At 34.9% G+C, this 22,188-nt stretch overlaps 2 protein-coding genes across 4 annotated transcripts in view; one reads left to right on the top strand and one right to left on the bottom strand.

Annotated features, from left to right (window-relative positions):
- MRPL13 (mitochondrial ribosomal protein L13) overlaps positions 1–180 on the bottom strand; it is a 59,172-nt gene extending 58,992 nt beyond the window's left edge. The window contains exon 1 of the mRNA XM_007488258.2: positions 41–180. Within this exon, the coding sequence (XP_007488320.2) occupies positions 41–67 (27 nt within the window). The 5' untranslated portion in view covers positions 68–180. The remainder of the gene's footprint in view (positions 1–40) is intronic.
- A 278-nt stretch (positions 181–458) lies between these two features.
- MTBP (MDM2 binding protein) overlaps positions 459–22,188 on the top strand; it is a 93,987-nt gene continuing 72,257 nt past the window's right edge. For all 3 annotated transcript variants that reach the window (XM_007488256.2, XM_007488255.2, XM_007488254.2), the window contains exons 1-10: positions 459–590; positions 3,105–3,185; positions 5,339–5,412; positions 5,745–5,896; positions 7,645–7,703; positions 8,909–9,053; positions 9,729–9,846; positions 11,102–11,236; positions 19,476–19,570; positions 21,511–21,583. In XM_007488256.2, the coding sequence (XP_007488318.1) occupies positions 470–590; positions 3,105–3,185; positions 5,339–5,412; positions 5,745–5,896; positions 7,645–7,703; positions 8,909–9,053; positions 9,729–9,846; positions 11,102–11,236; positions 19,476–19,570; positions 21,511–21,583 (1,053 nt within the window). In that variant the 5' untranslated portion in view covers positions 459–469. The remainder of the gene's footprint in view (positions 591–3,104; positions 3,186–5,338; positions 5,413–5,744; positions 5,897–7,644; positions 7,704–8,908; positions 9,054–9,728; positions 9,847–11,101; positions 11,237–19,475; positions 19,571–21,510; positions 21,584–22,188) is intronic.

Here is a 22,188-nt window from a genome sequence, read left to right as displayed (position 1 = left end):
CTCATCGTCCCTTCTGACTGCCGCGCGCCCCTGGTCTTACCTGTTGCGCTCGCGAGAAACTCGACATTGCGACCTTCTCCGAAGCCTGCGCGTCCAGGGCAACCCGACGACAGTCCGCTAGAGTGATGGGATGAGGGCCAAGTCCCACTGCTGCTCAGGCTCGGCAGGAAACACGATCCGCAAAAAAGAGTTCCCCACCCCCACCGAGCCTCCAGTCCACTAAGGGGCCAGAGAAAGGGAATAGGGACCACTAAAGTGATGACAGAACTCTTAAAACCTTAAATTCTTATGGTCCAATCTCGTACTACTTCCGCGTCCCGACAGCTGGGAAGCCAGGCCATAGCGGTACAGTAACTTGTGGAAGAGGGAGGAGAACTAGACAGGAAACGGAAGTGCGTCATTTCAGAGCGGGGCATTCGGATGGGCTGAGCTGCGCGAGCTCCAGCCGTGGCTGCCTGTGTTGGAAGCTATGGACCGATACCTGCTGTTGTTGACTTGGGGAGAGAGGCGGTCAGAGACGGCGGACCGAGAGCCCGGGAATCGGCCCGCGGCCTCGTCCTCGGCGTCGGACGGCCCTGAAATTTCTCCGGGTAACAAACGGGTTAGGCAGGGTTGTCTCTGATCCAGGGTCTGAGTGGCGCTTTTTTCTTAGATCGGAAAATTCGCGAGTCGGGTAGGGGGTGGGGCTCACCTTGGAGCGGTTCGGAACCGAATCTCCGAAGTTTGGCTTGACGTAACCCCCTTCGAGACACTCACTCACCTATTATTCCATTGCAAGTATTTCGTTCTCACCAGAGAATACGTCCAGTCTTGATATTTTAAAATTAAGAAATTTTGTATAAACAAATGAAATGTAGTAAAACTTAGAGGGGGGAAAATTTGCAACGAATTTCTCTGATGAAAGTTTTATATCCAAGATATATAAGGAACTGTTAGGAGATTTAAGGTGTGTAAGTGTTGGCTCAAATTTATAAGATTTAAGAGCCTTTCTCCAATAAACAAAAGATGTGAACAAATAGTTTTCAAAAGACGAAATTGCAGCTATCAACAACCATATGAAAAAAAATTCTGTAAATCATTGATATTTGAGGAGTTCAAATTTGAGAATTCACCTAATATTTATCCAGGTGTATTTGCCAAAAGAGGAAAATGACTGGGGGTGGGGGTGGGGGGTGCTGTTGGAAAACAGGTATGCCCATGCGCTGTTGGTGGATCTGTGAATTGTTTCTTTGAAACATTATATTTTCAGCTTGGACTGGAGTCATAGCTCCCATATTCAATATCTCAGTCATTGCATATTGTTGTTGGCAAGGGACTAATGGCTCTGCCATTCACTTCTGTATGGATTCTAAGATTTTGAGCAGGAAGAGTTCTAGACCATGAGTTCTTAACACTGGAAATTGTGGACAGATTTCAAGGGATCTGTAAATTTGGATTGGAGAGAGGAAAAAAAAAAGTTTAATCTTTAGTTTTCATAACCTCTAATCGAAATTTATTCAGTTATTTCAAAACATCATTTCAAGATGTCCATAAGAGTCAGACTGCCCAAAGGAGTCCATGAGGCACAAAATAAATATTTAAGAACTGCTGATCAAGGCCATTGCCTGACCCCACCCCACCCCACTCCCTTTTTTTAAGAGATGAGGAAATTGAGAACAAGAGTTCCATTTTTAGTGCCTCCTTTTCTTCGATGTCCTGTGAATACATTTTGAATATCCCTAGTCATTTATGTGTTATCTCACCAAAATTGAGCTTCTTTGGGACAGTAAATTTTTATTAATAGCTAGGTGCCAAATGGTGTTAATAATTAATCCCTTAAACAGCTCTAATTTCACCACTTACTTACATTGGCTTAGAACCAGTTACCATGTTTCACACAGTTAAAACTTGGATGCTGCAAATTTGAATATGTATGACAATTTCAAGGGATTCACTATTTGTAAAAATTAGATCCTAGAATTCTCTCAAAAATCTGCAGATTTTCTCAAGATAAGAAATCAGGCCCAGTGATGTAGAATGTCTTATCCAAGCTAACTAGGGTGTTATGAACACTGAACCTCTGAACAATTATGCCAATTCCCACCTCATTTTTTGGTGTCTTTGCCAGTTAGTGAAGTTGTACAGTAGATAGAGCATTAGACCTTGAGTATGGAAAATTTGAGTTCAGATCCAACCTCAGACACTTAACTAGTGATATGACTTGGGCTAAATCACCTAAACTTTGCCTCAAGTTCTTTATTTATAAAGTGAAGACAATGGAACCTACCTCCCAGGGTTTTTTTTAAGAATCAAATGAGATAATGTTTATAATCTTTAAAAGTGTTATATATGCTAACTATTATTACATTGATTACCAGGTAAAGAAAATATGGTGCCATTCATTTAATAAACATTTACTAAGAATACTAGGCATTGAGGATACATACCCCTCCCCAACCCCTACTCCCATATCAAGAAATTTACATTCTACTGGAAAATGGAAAGAACATTATACTTAAAAATAAGAAGAGGGGGCAGCTGGGTAGCTCAGTGGATTGAGAGTCAGGCCTAGAGATGGGAGGTCCTAGGTTCAAATCTGGCCTCAGACACTTCCCAGCTGTGTGACTCTGGGCAAGTCACTTAACCCCCATTGCCTAGCCCTTACCACTCTTCTGCCTTGGAGTCAATAAGACAGAAGGTAAGGGTTTTAATAAAAATTAAAAAAAAAAAAGACCTGGGTTTTAGTCTATATACTTGAAAGCCATTTCGATTGGTGTGCAAGAAACTTAACCTATATGAGCCCATTTATGAGTAAAATGGGAATTATTAATTTTAATTTGCCTGTCTTAACAGGATTGTTAAAGAAGAACTTTATAAGAACAGTTTTTCGACTGTCCTATTCTGGTAATTCTTATGTTCTCATAAGAAGATAATATTTCAGAATATGGTTGTGTATGGAAGGTAGTTGATCAGAGCTTAAGTCACCAAACAAGTCATTCTTTTCTGGGTTTTAAATGGTTGGCTTTGGGAGTTTTTTTCTTCCTGTGATGAAAATATTTGAGGCCTGTTGTATTTGAAGGCTTCAAACTCATATAGCTAAGTCTTGGTGTTTGTTTTTGTTGCAGGATTAACAGCAGCAAATGTTTATCATTGTGTGAAAAGAAGCATTAGTGCCTCAATGAATGCAGAAGATAGTACCTTTCCCGGTAAGTAGAGACAAAAATCTCAACATTATAGTAATAGTCACTGTTGGTAGGAAGTCATTCAACATATATTTTTTTGATAACTGCTATATGCAGAGAACTGCTAGATTGTGGAGGAATCAAAGATAAGGCACAATTGTTGCCTTCTGTAATAAATGAAATTTTCAAGAGGCAATATTTTTTAATTTAAAATTATTAGTTGACTGGTTAAATCACCTTAAATTGGACATTTGACTTCACAATCTGACAGTGCCAAAAAAGAGGGTAAACACTTCTTAGGTAGGTATACCTTTCCCCTTGTGAGTTTACCCCTCAATCCCTTTTCTCTACATCTCAAGATATCTCTTGATTGGTAAATAGCCACTAAGGAGATAGGTTTGGAAACCTCAACTTCTCCCTCATTATTTCATCACAGGAAGAAGCAAGTCTTTGCCCATACAAGAAAGACTTCTAACACGTTTAGTCACATGGAATTCAACATGGCTGCTAGAGCTTGTTGACTTCCCTTAATCTTTCAGAAGGGTCATGGAATTCCACCACCCTCTCCTTAGTCTTTCTATCCTTAACAGAGAGGAAAGTTCCCAACTCATTTTTATAGCCTATTGGGAGAAACTGGTTGTAGCCTTAGGTTAGAATCCAACTTAGTATCCTGAGGGGGCATTAAGGGGAAAAATGATTTCACAGTATTAATTTTCCATACTTCAAAGACTGACTGGCAGAACAAAGCTAGACCACTTGTTCATTTTTTGGTGATTTTTCCTCTTTATCTTCTAAATATCTAGATGAAAAGAAAAATGTGACAGTGATGAGTGTGTAGCCTTCACTGGGTATAGTAGTAGAGACATTACCTCCATTTCCTCATCTGTTTTTTCTCTTGTAATTTAGTTTCCATTCTAACTACTCTGCTTTATATCATGATATTTTAAAGATCTAATTTATGCAGTTATATAAACTCTAGTCTTGTTTTATTCAGATCTGTGACCTAGCTTCCATACTTTATCTTCAACTATTTCTTTATGTTGAGGCATAGAATTTTTGAGCTAGAAGGGACCTTAGAGATTATCTACTCCACCTCTATTATTATAAAATTGAAGAAACTGAGGCTCTAAGAGGGAGAGTGACTGATCCGAGATCACAATAAGGATTATGTTTTACATATTTCTATATCATTCTAATTCTCTGCCACCACCCTAGTGCAGACCTTTATTTTAAGCTTACATTACTGCAATAGCTGCTGATGGCTATACATGTCTCACGTCTCTCCCCATTCCAATCCATTCTCCATTCAGCCACTGAAGTGATTTTCCAAAAGCACAAGCCAAGCCATATCATACCTGCACCCAAACCCCCATTCAATAAATTCAAGTGACTCCCTATTATCTCTAGGATCAAATGTAAAGTCTTCTGATTGGTTCAAAGCCCTTCATAACATCTTATTTTTTCAGTTTGTTCAACTTTATATCATTTCTTTATACTCTTTGACCCAGTGATACCAACCACTTGGCTGTTCCTTGAGGAAGACTCCATATCTAAGCTCTAGACAGTCTATCTGACTGTCCTTCCAGGCCTGGAATGATCTTTCCTCCACTACAACTGCTGATCTCCCTTGCTTCCTTTAAGTCTTCATTAAAATTCCACCAACAATAGGAAGCCATTCTTGATTTTTCATAATTATAGTTCCTTCCCTTAGTTGATTATCTCCTATGTATTCTGCATATAACTTATTTGTATGTAATTGTTGGCTTGTCCTTCATTAGATTGTGAACTCCTTGAAGGCAAGCATTCTTTTTTGCTTTTTTTTCCCCCTAGAGCTTACAACATACATAATAGATGCTTAGTAAATACTTACACTAGGGGGCAGCTGGGTAGCTCAGTGGATTAAGAGCCAGTCCTAGAGACGGGAGGTACTAGGTTCAAATCTGGCCTCAGCCACTTCCTAGCTGTGTGACCCTGGGCAAGTCACTTGACCCCCATTGCCTAGCCCTTACCACTCTTCTGCCTTGGAGCCATTGACTCCAAGACGGAAGGTAAGGGTTTAAAAAAAAAAGTAAATACTTACACTAACTGATTTATAATAGTCACTTCACATTTGTTGACTTAAATTTGTTGTACTAAATTATAAAGATGATGTTATAAATGGATGTTTTATTTTTAAGCCTGTTCAGTGGTTGGTGTTCCAGGTCCCAAGAAGTGGTTCTTTGCAGTTCAAGCAATATGTGGATTTTATCAGGTAATAGGAATGGAAAAAGTACTTTGGTTATTTTTGAACATTTTGCTTAATAAGTATTACATTTATTAAACTTTTTTCCAAATTATATGTTGAAACAATTTTTAATAATAGTTTTCTGGAATTTTTGATCCATGTTCTCTTCCCTCCTTCGCTATCCCTTACCCCACCTTCCTCAAGATAGCAGATAATATGATATGGGTTGAATATGTTATCTATCATACAATACATAATTCCATGTTCATTATGTTATGAAAGAAGACATAGCACTTACACCACAGAAAAAGTAATAGAGGAAGTATTACATTTATTAATGTATTAAACTTATTTTTTAGTTTTGCAGTTCTGATTGGGAAGAAATACATTTTGATACACAAAAAGAGGAAAGTGAGGACTCTCTTGAGACAGATATTGAAGAATGTCTGAATGCTGTTCGTTGCTTGGAGGAAGAAGATAGTAATAGCAGGGAATCACTGTCACTGACTGAGTATGTGTCCATGCTTTTAAAAATGTTAAAATACAAATTCAGAGAATGATTTAAAAGTGATATTATACAACTTTAGTGGCTTGAGCAAGTTTCCTTCTTTGTAAAGTAAGGGTGTTCAAATAGATTACTCCTGTGGTCACTTCCAGTTCTAAATCTTTGATCTTCTGAATAAACTTAGAACAAATCTAAGTGATCTTAATGGACATGACACTTAAACTGGACAGTTCTCTATGAGATGGCTCAATGAATTGTTTCGTATTTCAGAGCCAGATGAATTTTTTAAAAATTATACTACCTCTTTCTGTTGGGCATTAGGGCTCACTTTTATTAGATATCAAAATTAAAGTCATGGGATGGTCCATGTAAGGGTTTTGAAAAATTTTCTGGAAAGGCTTGAAGATGTTGGGTAACACATGTGGCCAGTGTGCCTACTAAACTGTATCATGGAAGCTTGGATGATGTCTGTCCCTGCTTTCCTGTCCTTGAATTTTGAATTTTTTTAGCGAAAGAAGTCCATCCAGGGGTACACATGGTGATATACATCCATCAGATATACAAGCCAATGAGCACTTTTCCCAAAGTGGATCTTCTCTATCACTGCTTATTACACTGAATGAGACTTTCCTGTGCTTTGAACTACTGTTCAAGTTATTATGGCAGTAAACTTCTAATATGAACAGATAGGATGATTAACATAAATAATACCAGTTCTTCATTAGATACCACAAAACGCCTGAGATGTGTTGAGCTTTACTATATATTGTTTTTTTAAGTCAATTCCTGCTTATTTTCTTTTTTAACCCTTAAATCCTATCTTAGAATTGAAAATAAGTATTGGTTCCGAGGCAAAAGAGCAGTAAGCTCTAGGGAATGGAGATTTAGTGACTTGCCTAAGTTCATACAGCTAGGAAATGTCCAAGGCCAGATTTGAACTTAGGACCTCCTGCCTCTAGGTCTAGTTTTCTCATCTAGCTGCCTCTTCTGCTTATTTTTGTAATGGCTGATATAGGAAACAGCCCAATTTAAAATTTTCCTGTCTTTAACTTGAAATATTATGTAGTTGTTTTTATTTTCCTTTTACTTGTAGGTATTGAAAAGTACGGTAGAATATCTATTTTTACCTAGGTAATAAGTCCAACTAATAATTTCTTTTTTAGTGGTTCTGACTAATAAACAGTCATATAGTAATAGCACATAGTATTTTTGCTTCTGTAAGTTATATTATTCTAACTATATGAGAATTATTGCATAAAAATATACACTTTTAAAATTACCTGTTCTTTAATGTGTTTATAATAATTTGAATATTTTCTTTTTTTATCCTCTAATGTCACATAAAAGTAAAAAGAAAGACAATATGTAAAATTACCTCCATAAAAGGGAACCTGTTAATTGATGAACATAAAACTAGTCTTTATGAAGTCAAATTCAACAAATAATGATTTCATAACAGTTTGTTTAAAAGATCTTCATATATTATAGCATTCATTATAAACAAAACTTAAAGGGATAAATTTTGGAAAGACTCTTAGGAGGTTATAGGATTATACTACTTAACTAGATGTGATTGATGAACATTTTCTCTTTTTAAGACATAAGGAAAGAAAATCACATTAACCTTAGTAAATAAACCATGACAATGATTTATTTTCAGTCAGAAAATTTATTATTAGTGCTGATCAAGCTCCCTGTCTATTGAATCTCTTATATATATTTATCTTTTTCCTAACTTGAATTTTTTATTTTAGTCTATTTGAAGAAGCTGCAGAAAATTTGCATCAGTTATCGGACAAACTCCCTGCTCCTGGTAATTTTCCATTTTTTATGCTTGAGTTCTAGTGAATTGTAATTGAACTTATAATTTCTATGAGTAGTTGTTAAATTCAGACTCCATCCTAAGGTGATGATTAGCTGTCCTTTAGTCTTGATGATGAATTTTGATCTCACAGTAACTGATGTATGAAACCGATATCAATTAAAAAGTTAGTTGTAAGAATTCTTTTCATTCAACCAAATAAAAATTAGATTAGACATAAAAAGATTGCTTCTGATCCCCATTTAAATGAGGCTGTTGTAAAGTAGTGCTAGTATATTTGTTTCCAAATTATGTCTTCTGACCTATTATAATTGTTAGTACTTGGCATCCATAAGTCAGCATACCTTAAAAAACATTAAATGTATATTCCTATTTTTGGGTGTTCATTTTCAAATTTTAGTTGTTTTAGGTGAGAAATTGAGATCTATATGGACAGATATTTTTAAATTGACTTGACAAAGCATAAGAAAAAATAGATTCAGAAAGTTCAGTTAGTAACATTTAGTTAACATATGTGAATTTGAAAGAATAAATGCCAAAATTCAAACTGTGATCTTGGCAAGTTCTAAATTTTTCCCAATAGACTATTCAATTCTGTTTTGATTTTTCTTTATTTTTCTTGGGTTCAGTAAACTGTCTTTTATTGCCCCACTTTGTCCACTGCTTTTTTGCTATAGGCCATGGGGTAAAGAGAGACATACCCATACATGTATACATATTTATATATGTGTCTGGTGTATAGATGTAGAGACATAAAGTATGTATATATATGCTTATATAAGTATATAGGCATATGTAGTTTTAGTTTTGGTGTATTTGGTTTTTTTAAGAAAATATAGAATTATATGTTAAACTTTTATGATTTAAAGTTCTTTTTGATTTTAGCATTAAGAAAAGGAAAATGCAAAGAAATCTTTTCATATTTTTAATGTAGTACTGTTCAGATGTTTCTTAATAGAGAGTAGGAACCAAATTGTAGGACTTCTTTTCTATTTTTCTAAAATCCAAGATTCCAAGATCAAGGATATAAATGAAAAGTTTTTTCCTTAGGCTCTTGAAATCTTTAGGATATTATTATTTTGAACCATTAAAAACTGAATTTTTATAATAAGTAACATAAAAGATTTAGGACATTATTTCAGTTCAACTTTTAATGTTTCAAAAGTCTTTGCATAAGGTTATATTTCTCTTTTTAGGTAGAGCAATGATAGATATAATACTACAACCCTTTGAAAAAGATTCTTCCAAATTGAAAGACTGTTTACCTGCTATTGGTGCATTGAAACACCTGAAGGAGTGGCATTCAGCAAAAATTACTATTGCTGCAAATAATTGTAAAGGGTAAGTTCCTTCTTTGAATTGTAAAGTCAAGATTATTTCATGTTTTGGCAATTTAGAAATTTAGTTCATATGAAAAAAGGTAAGGCAATTTTTGTGTACTATAAGTTAAGTAAGCTGCAGTAATATGTTGTTGCAGCCAAAAAGCTGATATGACCTTAGACTGTATTAAGAAAGATTTCCTCATCCAGATAAAGGCATTGTACTGTTGTACTCTGCTTTGATCAGATTGTTTTTGTGCAATTGTGTTTAATTCTAGATGTCATATTTTAGAAATGCCATTGAAAAGCTAGAGAAAATTCAGAAGAAGGCAGCCTGGTTGAAGAAATTGGGGATATTTTAACTGAAGAGAAGATTTAGCTAGACTATGATAATAAGATAACATCACCTAAGAAGTAGGTGGTGAGGAAGTAAAACCAAATGTATACATTTATTTTCTAGTAGGTGTTTGAGAGAGATATAGAATCATCCTTTAAGAAGATTGGGAGGTACAAGTAGGGTTTTTAAAAAATGGACTAGCCTTAGTTATATGTGTTGCTTCTGAGGTTCTGTAGGTAAGTAGTATTTGAAGATTTTGTTATTTGTAATTCTAATGTAGAGTCAGTCTCTACTCTTTTCTCATTATTGAAAACCCAATAGGAATGCATTTAGGTGAATGAATTTTCTTTATCCTTATAGAAGTTGCCAGAAAATTGCAACATATCTTTCAGCCGACATTGTGGCCTTAGATGATATAAAAAATGTAATTGACTCCAGAGAACTATGGAGAGGGAAGATTCAGATATGGGAGAGAAAGGTAAATGGAAACTGTCTGAATTTTTAAATTCTAAACTTTCTCTTTTATTAAATTTATAAAATCCAAAATATTTTAGTGAATATACAATCTCATTAATTTTGGCAAATCCTCCAGAGGTGCAAATTTCACTATATGTACTCCTCATCCTATGTGATTCTTGTCCATGTTACTAAAATTCAACTTTATTAAAACTTATAAAAATGTTCATTATGTACTAGAGTTTTCTTGTAATCTAACTCCTTTAAACAGTATGCTATATAAAGTAGGTTCATCCTAGAGCCTTTCCAAAGTGTTATATTACTCAAAGTACCAAGAGAACCTTATCTTCAAACTGATCTATAGTAATAATAGATTTTCAAAGATAGTTTAAAAAATAATTCATTTTTTATTATCTTCATTTCCATATTTCTGCTCTCTGATCCCACAACCAATCCGTCATTCTTATAACAAAGAATTTTCAAAACAAAGAAACAAAAAAAGTAGTTTTGCAGACTTATTCAGTACATCAGTTGAGTCTGATAATATATACTATTTTCCATACCTATAATCCCCCACTTCTGCCAAGAAGGGAGGGAGGTGAATCTTCTCATCTCTTTTTAGAACCAGGCTTCATCAACATAATTGCCTAGCATTCAGCTTCATTGCCAAAGATAGTGGTGTGATAGAAATCCATTCTGTTTCTTTTATTTTTCAGAAATAAAATAGACTGATATTTTATGTTTTAAAAATGTTTTTACATTAAAAGTTCATTAGAATGCATTTAAGCGAATTTATCATCTAATGGAATCTAATATAGACAGGTTTTTTTAGACATTGGCTTAAAAAAGGAAGAAAAGATGTAGAGTAATAACTTAAAAGTTGAGGGAATCTAACGAAGGTTTTTTAAAGATACTGAAGATTTGATTTGTTTGAAGTCAGAGAGAGGGAGAGAGGGAGAGAGAGAGAGAGAGAGAGAGAGAGAGAGAGAGAGAGAGAGAGAGAAGGGGAAAAGGGAGAGAAGGGAAGGAGGGGAAGAGGGAGGTTGGGAGGATGGGGCGTCTCATGTAATATTTAATAATGTTTTTTGGAATTGAATTTAGAATCATAAAACTAGGTGTAATTGTAAATATTGGGTATCTTATTCTTATATATTCTAATAATTAAATTTATTATTAAATGTCTACTATATACAAGACAGGCCTGAATCTTGACCTTTGATACCTAATTATAACATCCATAAATGAGTCTTGAACATTTACTTTTTTTTCTTTCTTAGTTTGGATCTGAAGTTAAGTTTCCAGAATTTAGTCTAAGAGGAATCTCACCGAAAATTCATAACACATCTTATTTAAATACTTCCTTCTCTGCCAAGAAGACAGTAAAATCAAAGGATAAGAATATTTTGCCCGAGGTGGGTCATATGTTTGATCTTTCAACTAGATAGTAGTTGCCTACTATCTTTTCTTGTTAAATTTGTTTGCAGCTGTTGTCCTAATTTTTAATATCCAATTCCTAAAAATTTGTTATGTTTTTGGTTTTGATGACTTAAGATTACATAATTAAATTATGTTACTCTTTCATGGTTGAAATGTTAGCAAGGGAAATTTCCCATTTTTAAATTCAGAATTATTTAAAAATGCTATATAATGTTTCATACATGTCTACCTGTGTGTTTATGTGTATCAGGTGTATGTGATATATATATGTGGGAGGGAGCAGATAGAAAGACAAGAGTGAGACAGTGTGGGTAGGTAGTGTTACAAGGGAATCACTTTAAAAGACTGATATATATTAATTTAAGGTCGCCAAGGAATCAGCTATGTAATTCCTAAATGAAAAACTCAAGTCAGCCGTCAGCCTTTTTTTGGAGTTTAATTACAATAGGAGCAAGAAAGGAATTAGAGATATATATAGAGAGAGAAAGGGGAGAGAAGGGAATAGGGCTTAAATACCCCTTCTGTTTAGGCTGGGCCAAAAGGCCCAAGCCCTTAGATAGCTGGGGCAAAGAAAAGAGATCAGTCCCTTTCACTCACGTGTCCAAAATGGAGAAACAGTCTCAGAGGCCCCCACCTTCAGCTTCCTTCAGAGCAAGCTTCCTCAGAGCCCAGGAACCACACCGACCAAAAACTCAATCCTCCCGAGTCTCCAGACCCTCCTATCTTTAAGGAAACCATCCAAGTTGCCTCCCCTCAGTCCTCACATCTACCAATCACTCTTCATCAATTTCCCTGTCAATGGAGGCTCTCGCTTAACCCAGGACCGCCCAGAGGTTTCTGGCTTTTGCACATGTCTGTTGAAGGTCATATTTTTCAAATGATTAAATCTTTACTCTTTTGTTACAGCCCTTTTCTAAATCCTGTTAACTTGAGTATGGTAGAGATTGGAATAATTAAATTTTGATCTAGGCTGCAGCCCTTACTCAATCTTATTAGGACTGAATAGGGTGGAGTATCTCCATTGTATCAATTCTAAAATCAATCAAGACTCAAAGAAATTCCTGTTCTATACTCAAGCATAGGTCAAAGTCCTTTCCATTGTTCAGCAAAGGGTTTCTGTCCTAAAGTAATCTTAAGAAGGGAAGAGAAGGAACCTCCCATGCCAATGGAGTTCCCATTCCAATAGACTATCAGTAAGAAATTTTCCAAGTAGGAAATATCCCAATGGTGAAATTTCCAACATTTATAAGTCTAAGGAAATTTGAGGTTTACAATCCCCCCTGATGATCATTGGGAGACTAGTCTCCCCATTGATCATTTAACATAATCATTTTGTGGTTCTAAATTCACTTCTAACTAAAGATATACACAATATTCAATTTTCTAGGAGAAATTAGAATAGTGAGAGAGGAAATAGAAAAGAAAAGAAAGCAAAACCAATGTTTGCTAGGCGCATTGACAGAAAGCCAAATTAGGGGCAGTCCCTTTTGGCATAAATGTTACAATAAATGTTCAATCAAAAGTTCAGTCCAATCAATCACATCCAAAGTTCATTCTTGATCTTCTTGATGAAGTGTAGGTTTTTGGCATCTTTCTGCAACAGTTCATTCTCTGGATATAAAAGTTTCAAGCTTCTTTCTTGAAGATCTTTTCTCGAACAAAATCAAAATCTTTGAAATTTTTTATAACAGTAAAATCTTAAACAAAAGTCTTGGATTTTTATAAAAATACAATCTCAAACAAAAAAAATTCAAAAATTCTTAGATTTTAAATTAAAATACAATCCCCCCTGAAGTAAGTATTAAAAAAAAATATCAAGTTTAGCTCAGAATGCAATGTTCAGTTATGGGGGTGTATGTGTCAATTATCAAAAGAATAGAAAAATAATCAAAAACATAAGAAAAATTCAAAATAGACCTTGTATAGGTCCAGTTTAAAGTAATTTCTATCCCACAAGTATGTAGGACAGAATGCAGTAATATTTCACTTAGCCATTTGTAGCCAAGACTACAGGAAGTTGCCATAATATAAGAAGGAAAGAATTAGAATTCTATTTTGATGGGGAAATGTCATTCCCTTGTCTGATTTTTCCTCAGGGATATAGGGAGCCAGCATGATAGTCAAGCTTTGTACTTGTTTGAGTATTTCGAAAAGAGTGTAGATACAAGGAAGTCCTACGACTTAAACATAAGTTAAGCGTCGCAACCTCGAGTCTCACTTTAATATTTCTTGTGTGCTCTATTGGCACTATTCAGGTTTAGTCTGTGCTCCTTGTTTTTATCCCTTTTCCTGGAATCAGACACAAACATTAATCACAGTCCTATAATATTTTATCAATAAATGGCAGGTTCCCATAGTTTAAAGCTTTTAGGCATATATTGATATTATAGCAAGAGTATATATATTAACTTGTATTACTGCAGGGAAAAAAATAATATTAATATTAATTATGTGTACCTTCAGTACAAAAAAATGAGAAAAAAATCAAATATTCTGATCAAAAAATAAAAAGAAATAAGAAAAAATAAGGAAAAAAAATCAGTAATTCAATATATTCTTGAAAAAAAAAACATCCATTTGTCTATGGATTATTATCTCCAATTCTTATGATAAGATAGAGTCACAATTTATATGATAGGATAGAGTCAATCAGTCTCAGCAGAAGATGCTTTCTTCACATGTGAGCAGTGAATCCAAGAGTCTCTTTCTCCAATCTTTATAGATGTTGGAGTAGTTAATAATATTTGGAATGGTCCTTCCCATGAAGGTTCAGTTGCTCCAGTTCGCTTGAAATTCTTGATATAAACTTTATCTCCTGGGTTCAGGTCATGCAGAGAAAAGTCTAATGGTCCAGCTTGTACTGCAGCTCCGGATTCATGAAGTTCACGTAGTTTGTGCTGTAACTCCTGTATATAGGAAGCAATAGTAATATCTCCCCCTAATAGCGATGTATAAGCCGGGGAGAAAGGCTTAGCCTGTATAGGCGGATGTCCAAAAAGCATCTCAAATGGTGAAATATGTAAGTCTCCTCTAGGCCTGCTTCTAAGATAAAATAGGGCCAGAGGGAGAATTTCAGGCCATTTTAAATGGGTCTCAGTGCATAATTTGCCAATCATAGTCTTAAGTTCTTTATTCATCTTTCCTACTATTTGGAGAGGAGAAAAAAAAAACTGAAAAAGGTTAATTAATATCAACAAAATCAATACAATCTAAGAAGAATCATCTTTATTATACTGGGAAGTTCCCTGGGCACCCTCCTGAAGGGCACCTCTCTGAGGGTCATTAGCACCTCGAGTAATTTTTGGACGAGCGCCATTTCTCATATATTGTTGAGTATTATCATTAAAATTTTCTTCAATTTGAGCATTGTCATTAAATTCCCAATTCCTATTTCTATAATTCTGGTTTCTAAAGTTCTTATTTCTATATTCATTATAGTTATTTCCATAGTCATTATTATAATTTCTAGAATTCTGGTTTCTATAACCATTATCATAATTTCTATAGTTATTATTTCTAAAACCATTATTAAACTGTGTATTCCTTCCAAACATCTTAAGAAAGGTTCTACATTCCATCATTTTGTGGCCCTTCTTCTCACAGAAGTGGCAAGTAATGGATTGATAATTGGATTTCTGAAGAGGGGCAATTGTCGTTGGTTCATTATCATGCCCACTTTCTAATTTAGTTATCCTATCTATTATACATCTCATTTTTTTCTTCATTTCCTCCATGTCATCATTATTCTCTTTCTCCTTTTCTTCGTTTCCCTTAAAAACATATATAGCTGTTTTTCGCAATTCTTCAAGGTCCATATCTGACCATCTTGGGCATTGTGTTTTAAAATAATTTTTAATTACTTTGCAACAATTATTTACAAAGATTCTTCTAACTTGTCTTAAACTATTCTCTTTATTTAAGTCCCAATCTAAGTATCTGTCCCCAAACTCGATAATTCTGTCCATAAATCTGGAGGGTGTTTCGTTTTCCTTTTGCTTAATTTTTTCCAGTTCCATCCACTTATCTGTACTGTCCGCACATTCCTTCATGGCCGTGAGGATGGCCTCTCTACAACGGTATAGTTGTAGATAGTCCTCAGGATTATTATAGTCCCATTCGGGATCCTGAGATGGCCAATGTGCTGCATTACGCCCCCGGGTTTTGTTGACATGAGCAATTATTTTATTTTTTTCACGTTCACTTAAAAAAGCCTGTAGTAAGCTCCCAACGTCCTTGTAAGATGGATTATATTGAAAAAATATGTCTCCCATCTTTTTTGTTACTAGAAAAGGATCTTGTTCATATGTGGGGATATTTCGTGTAAATTCATTTATTTCTTGGGGAGTAAACGGTATCCTATGTCTTAAAGTCACCACATCCCCATTTCGTCCTATTTCAGGTACTTCTCTTAGAGGAAACAGGCCTCTAGTTGAATTTTGCACCTGTGGGTCAGTTTGACAAGGACAGGTTTCTCTAGGAGGACAAGATCTCCCTTGTATTGGAATTTGGTTTTCTGTAGGAGAAGGAACATGAGAAGCTGGGATTGCAGGGGAAGGGTTTTGGGGATTAAATTCAGACAAGATTTGCACTACACGAGAGAAGCAGTCTGTTAACTGGGCTATAGGGAAGGTGTTTTCCATCTCTATTTCAGGGAAGGAAATTTCCTCATTCAAAGGTTCAGAAACAGGTCTGTTTCTGGTAGAGTGGGTGTTTGCCCATTGATCCTGTAAGAAACTTTTTAGATCTTCTAATTGGGCTTGCATTTTATCCTCAATTTTTCCTATTTTATCTTCTATATCTCCCATTTTATCCTCAATATTTCCTATTTTATTCTCAATATTTCCTATTTTATCCTCAAGTTTTTCTATTTTATTCTCAATATTTCCTATTTTATCCTCAATTTTTTCTATTTTATCCTCAATATTTTCTATTTTATCCTCATTTTTTTCTATTTTATCCTCAACATTTTCTATTTTATCCTCAATATTTTCTATTTTATCCTCATTTTGTTTTATTTTATCCTCATTTTGTTTTATTTTATCCTCATTTTGTTTTATTTTATCCTCCTTTTGTTTTATTTTATCCTCATTTTGTTTTATTTTATCCTCAATATTTTTTATTTTTTCATCTCTAAATATAGTATTGAGGAGTACAAAAATGACAGTACCTATTAATATAAAAATTTGGAGGTATCCTTCATTCCTCAATGCCCCTACTTCTTCAGCTGCCATATAATTGTCAAAGAATGTAGTACTCATTTTTATATGTATATTTTGTAATTTCACAAAACACGTGGGGAGCAGGGCAAAGCAACAAACTTTCCACAGGGGTTTTTTTTTTTTCTAATCCAGGAAGTTGTTCCTTAAGGGAATGGATATTTAGAAACAGTTCTTCCAGCCAGGACTTTAGAGTCCTGTTGCTGAGATTTAAAAACAGCTGTTTTCTGTCTATCAGAGTCACACAGCTGGGAAGTATCTGAGGTCCGATTTGAACCCAGGACCTTCTGCCTCTAGGGCTGGCTCTCAATCCGCTGAGCTACCCAGCTGTCCCTTAAGATTAAAGGGAAGAAAAAGAAAAAACTGCTGATTCCAATTTAACTTAAGGAGAAAAGAGAAAAAGTTTTTTATACTCACGTGTTCTAGCAGCTGTGTCTTTAAGCCAAGTTTTTTTTTTTTTTTTAAGAAAAGGACTAAGTGGTGAAACAGTATAGTAAAAAGGCAAGGAAAAAGTTTTATTGAGAGGATTCTTTAGACTCCCGTGTGGTCAGCCACAATGTTACAAGGGAATCACTTTAAAAGACTGATATATATTAATTTAAGGTCACCAAGGAATCAGCTATGTAATTCCTAAATGAAAAACTCAAGTCAGCCGTCAGCCTTTTTTTGGAGTTTAATTACAATAGGAGCAAGAAAGGAATTAGAGATATATATAGAGAGAGAAAGGGGAGAGAAGGGAATAGGGCTTAAATACCCCTTCTGTTTAGGCTGGGCCAAAAGGCCCAAGCCCTTAGATAGCTGGGGCAAAGAAAAGAGATCAGTCCCTTTCACTCACGTGTCCAAAATGGAGAAACAGTCTCAGAGGCCCCCACCTTCAGCTTCCTTCAGAGCAAGCTTCCTCAGAGCCCAGGAACCACACCGACCAAAAACTCAATCCTCCCGAGTCTCCAGACCCTCCTATCTTTAAGGAAACCATCCAAGTTGCCTCCCCTCAGTCCTCACATCTACCAATCACTCTTCATCAATTTCCCTGTCAATGGAGGCTCTCGCTTAACCCAGGACCGCCCAGAGGTTTCTGGCTTTTGCACATGTCTGTTGAAGGTCATATTTTTCAAATGATTAAATCTTTACTCTTTTGTTACAGCCCTTTTCTAAATCCTGTTAACTTGAGTATGGTAGAGATTGGAATAATTAAATTTTGATCTAGGCTGCAGCCCTTACTCAATCTTATTAGGACTGAATAGGGTGGAGTATCTCCATTGTATCAATTCTAAAATCAATCAAGACTCAAAGAAATTCCTGTTCTATGCTCAAGCATAGGTCAAAGTCCTTTCCATTGTTCAGCAAAGGGTTTCTGTCCTAAAGTAATCTTAAGAAGGGAAGAGAAGGAACCTCCCATGCCAATGGAGTTCCCATTCCAATAGACTATCAGTAAGAAATTTTCCAAGTAGGAAATATCCCAATGGTGAAATTTCCAACATTTATAAGTCTAAGGAAATTTGAGGTTTACAGTAGAAGTGTTTGGGAGTCAAGAAAACCTCAGTTTGGTTCCTTCCTTTAATATATACTTGTGTGCATGCTCAGGGCAAGTCACTTTTCACTTCTCCCAGGCATCTGTGTCAGACCCGCCCTTTGCAAGCCCATGCAGTATAGTTCTAATCTCTTTCAGTGAACATTGAACATTTCTCCTGTGATGGAATTTTTTGTTACAAACTAACAGTTGATGAATGTGGCTTCAGATAACCATTGCATAAAAATAATGTCTATATATGTTATCTAATTTTAAGTGAAGCCTAAACCATTTCACACTTGCAATGCTTATGGAAGAGGCTCAATTTTGTGGTTCCTTTGTCATCTTGTCTCGGTATAGCTAATTCTCTGTGTAGATAAGAATTTACAGATGATGAAAATGTGTGCTACTTTTCAGCCAAGCTTATTGCCTTAAGTTTTGCCTCAATTAAAAGGCAAGATGGGAACTCACAAAAAATACTTTATGGTAGATAGATAAATATATAAGCATCTCTCTTTTCCTTGGGGAAACATCACAACTTTATCTGACCTGGGATTTTGTAAGTAAGCTCTAGAGCAGTGTTGTTGAACCTTTTTGGAGCCTGAGTGGCCAGAGGGCAAATTCAAGCTGTCTGAGATAACCTTGACCCACCCACCCCCTTCCCCATTATCAGAGAGAGATGGGAGGAAGTGCTTGCTTTTGGGTGGCTGGAGGGAGGGACAGGGAATGCAAAAAATGTCCTCAGGCACTGGGAAGAGGGGGAACAGAGTAGCTCCTGAGTGCCAGCTCTGTACTATACCATGTCTTTACCAGTGCTGCTCTAGAGGGTTACTTGAGGCACAGAGAGATTAAATGAATTTCCCAGAGTAGCTAGCAAATCATTGTCAGAGGTGGGATTTAAATTTTGGTCTTGCTAATTCCAAGTGTATCATGATCCATTGCCATCATGTCTCTCTTTAAATAATGGAAATAATGGTACTGTTAAAATGTCTAAATCAAAAGTTTGTCATTGTTGCTGTTTTGAAGCAACCATTGGGATGTTACATGACTTCAAAGTAAATATATATGAAATATTTACAGCATAATTTTGAGGTGCTGAATTACTGTAATTTTTATCTTTTTAATAGTGCTGTTTTATTTAGTGTATCGTAACACTTGTCTATTCTTAGTATTACAGCAGCTTTAAAAATACTTTTTTATGTTAAGGTATTTTTGTATACACCTTCAGCACTGACAGCTTATAAAAGAGTTGAAGCCTTTTTGAGATGAAAAATATTATTAATTTGCTGTCATGAAGTGCAAACTGAAGTTGAAGTCTAACTTTTCTTTTGCCCAACATAGCATATATTATGTTTCATAGTTTTCATGAGAACAGGTTATAAAGTCTTGACTATAAAAATATTTTAGTTTATTAAGTCTTCTACAACATTCTGCTTAAGCTAAAATTTTATAACAATCAAGTAATTGTAATTCTTTTTTTTTTTTTAGGTTTTTCATTATTATGGCCCTGTTTTAGAGTTCATACAGATGGTATCATTGTCAGATCTCCCATCTTACTACATGTCAGACATTGAATTTGAATTGTATCCTTTTATTTATGAACTTTAATGACAATGTTTTATTTAAACAATGAATATGACTTTTCGAAATAAGACATTTTGAGGTAAGATTTATGCCTCATGTCTGGATGTATTCTTCTTTACCCTTATCAAACCAGATAAAATTGTGATAACCAATCATGGTCATATGGATTTAAACCTAGAAAGGACTTGAGAGATCATTTAGTTTACTCCCTTCATCTTACAGATGAAGAAACTGAGGCCTAGAGAGGGGAACAATGGTGACTTGCTTAAGATCTCACAAGTGGTTAGGATCAGAACTAGGTTTGAAACACAGGCATTCTGACTCCCCAGCTAGGACATTTTGTGTGTGTGTGTGTGTGTGTGTGTGTGTGTGTGTGTGTGTACACACCCACATGTGCATGCATGTGCACACAGGTTGGTATGTGTGCACAAAACAAATATTTTATTTTTATGTTATAAACATAAACATGTAAGTATTATATATAATATACATGTGTAAAAATTACATATGTAAACCCTTTCCTTCTGCCTTAAAATAAATACTAAATATTGGCAAGGCAGAAGAGTGATAAGGGCTAGGCATTTGAAGCTAAATGCCTTACGCAGTCACACAGCTATGAAGTATCTTGAGGTCACATTTGAACCCAGGACCTCCTGTCTTTAGTGAGCTACTTGGCTGCTCTGACCTTATATTTTCAGCTAAAAGTCATTTACTCAAGTTTTGACCTCAATTATATATTTGCATTTTACTCATTTTATCTCTAACTGAACTGAAAGTCTTTCCTTTTTGGAGGAACTGCACATTTTGAAAAGCAGATAAAGGGAAATTTAAGGAGCAAAATATGCCCTGAAAGCACACTGTAGTTTCTTGGGTGGACAGGAAAGTACATATTATTTGATTAATTGTAACAGGTGGTAGAAAACATTAATCCCCAGATTTTTCCAATCTTGCTAGAATTAGAATCTCCATCTTAAACATGGTTTCCATAGAGGAATTATCCCTAAATTCAAAACAAGTTGGAGACTTAGAGTACTTGAAAAAATAAAAACAATTAATTTCTAGTGGCATGAAAAGTGATGATTTTTAAATATGTATACCTTTCAAATGCATATGTTTCAGAGTGTGGAAGGGTTTCCTTTGTTACTGAAAAGTATTTGCCTCCTTGAGCTCCTTTATCCTTTTGCTTATTGGTGGAGTCTCTTTGTTTACTTCTTTTGAAAGGCTATTTATTCTAGTGATAGCAATACAGCTCTTTCTTTGGTACCTTTAATGTCTAAGTTCTTCAGTATGGTTCTGGTGGTATATTTACTGAACAGGGGATGCTGAAATCATAAGACAACTTTGGAATCTGGCAGATATGTTGGACAACAGCTTTTATGGGCTAGTGTACTTATACATTTTTAGATTATAAATTTTTTTTTGTATACACATACCTGTATACTGTATCAGATTATAGGATTGTATCAGATTTAGATCTGAAACGGACCTTCTTGGGCATCTAGAACAAATCCATTTCTTCCCTCTTTGCATACAAAAGACCTAGAATGGTTAAGCTGCTTGCCCAAAGTCACACAGGGTAGTAAGTGGCAGGTCAAGGATTTAAATTTGAAATTCAAGATCTAGCATGCTTTCTGCTGCTTCATATGAAAATGGAAAGGTCAAACCTAAAGATTTATTTCAAAGGAATAGATTTAAACTACTAATGTAAATAATGAATTTTATGCATATCTTCTCCAAGAATCTTTATGTATAGAAGTACTGTTTCTTTATTTTTAATAATTACAAACTTTTTTTCCTGCTTAAGGAATTAAAACACAAGGAAGAGATTCCTTTTAATGCAATATTTATGTATTTCTTAATACTGAGGAGATATTTGTATGAAAAAAATTTAAAGGCAATTAGATTTGTGTTCCATTTTGACTTTAACAACTAAATACAGAGGATTGACAAGAAATAATACAAAAGAGAATTCCAAGTTGCTGTTGGAACAGATTTCATCTCTCTGTGGCAAGGTATGTTTATTTAATTTAATTTTTTTATTTATTTAAATCTTTGCCTTCTGCCTTAGAATCAATATTACTCAAGGCAGAAGAGCAGTATGGGCTAGGCAATGGGGGTTAAGTGACTTGCCCAGTGTCATAGGAAGGATCTGAGGTCAGATTTAAACCTAGGACCTTTTGTCTTTGGGCCTGGCTCTCAATCCACTGAGCTACCTGTGGAAAGGTATTTTTTTAAAAATGGATGTCAAAAATTTAACCTTTTTATGTTCGGGTGGGTGTCCTTATATGTTGATTTTTTCATCTGTTTTTACTTGAAAATGTTCACATCCATCCTATCCCTATTTACATTTTGTACTTTAACAGAATCTTTAAGTTGGGAGAAATATAGCTGACCAGCTAGGCCAAGTTGTATGGATAAAATTTTTAAGCATTTCAAACTCCATGTGTGTTTATTCTTTAAACACCCTGTACATATAAAGTGAACAATTAAAAATGAAATAAAGAATATTTGGATTACATATATTTTTTAAATATAAAATCATTTTATAATTTTGTCATTTTAGTATGCATTGATTTTTTTCAGTGTTAGACTATGTCTTCATCTTTATTCTGGGGAT

This window comes from Monodelphis domestica, chromosome 3 (genome assembly GCF_027887165.1).
Source record: "Monodelphis domestica isolate mMonDom1 chromosome 3, mMonDom1.pri, whole genome shotgun sequence".
Lineage (NCBI taxonomy): Eukaryota > Metazoa > Chordata > Mammalia > Didelphimorphia > Didelphidae > Monodelphis > Monodelphis domestica.
This window is presented reverse-complemented; position numbering and strand designations above follow the sequence as displayed.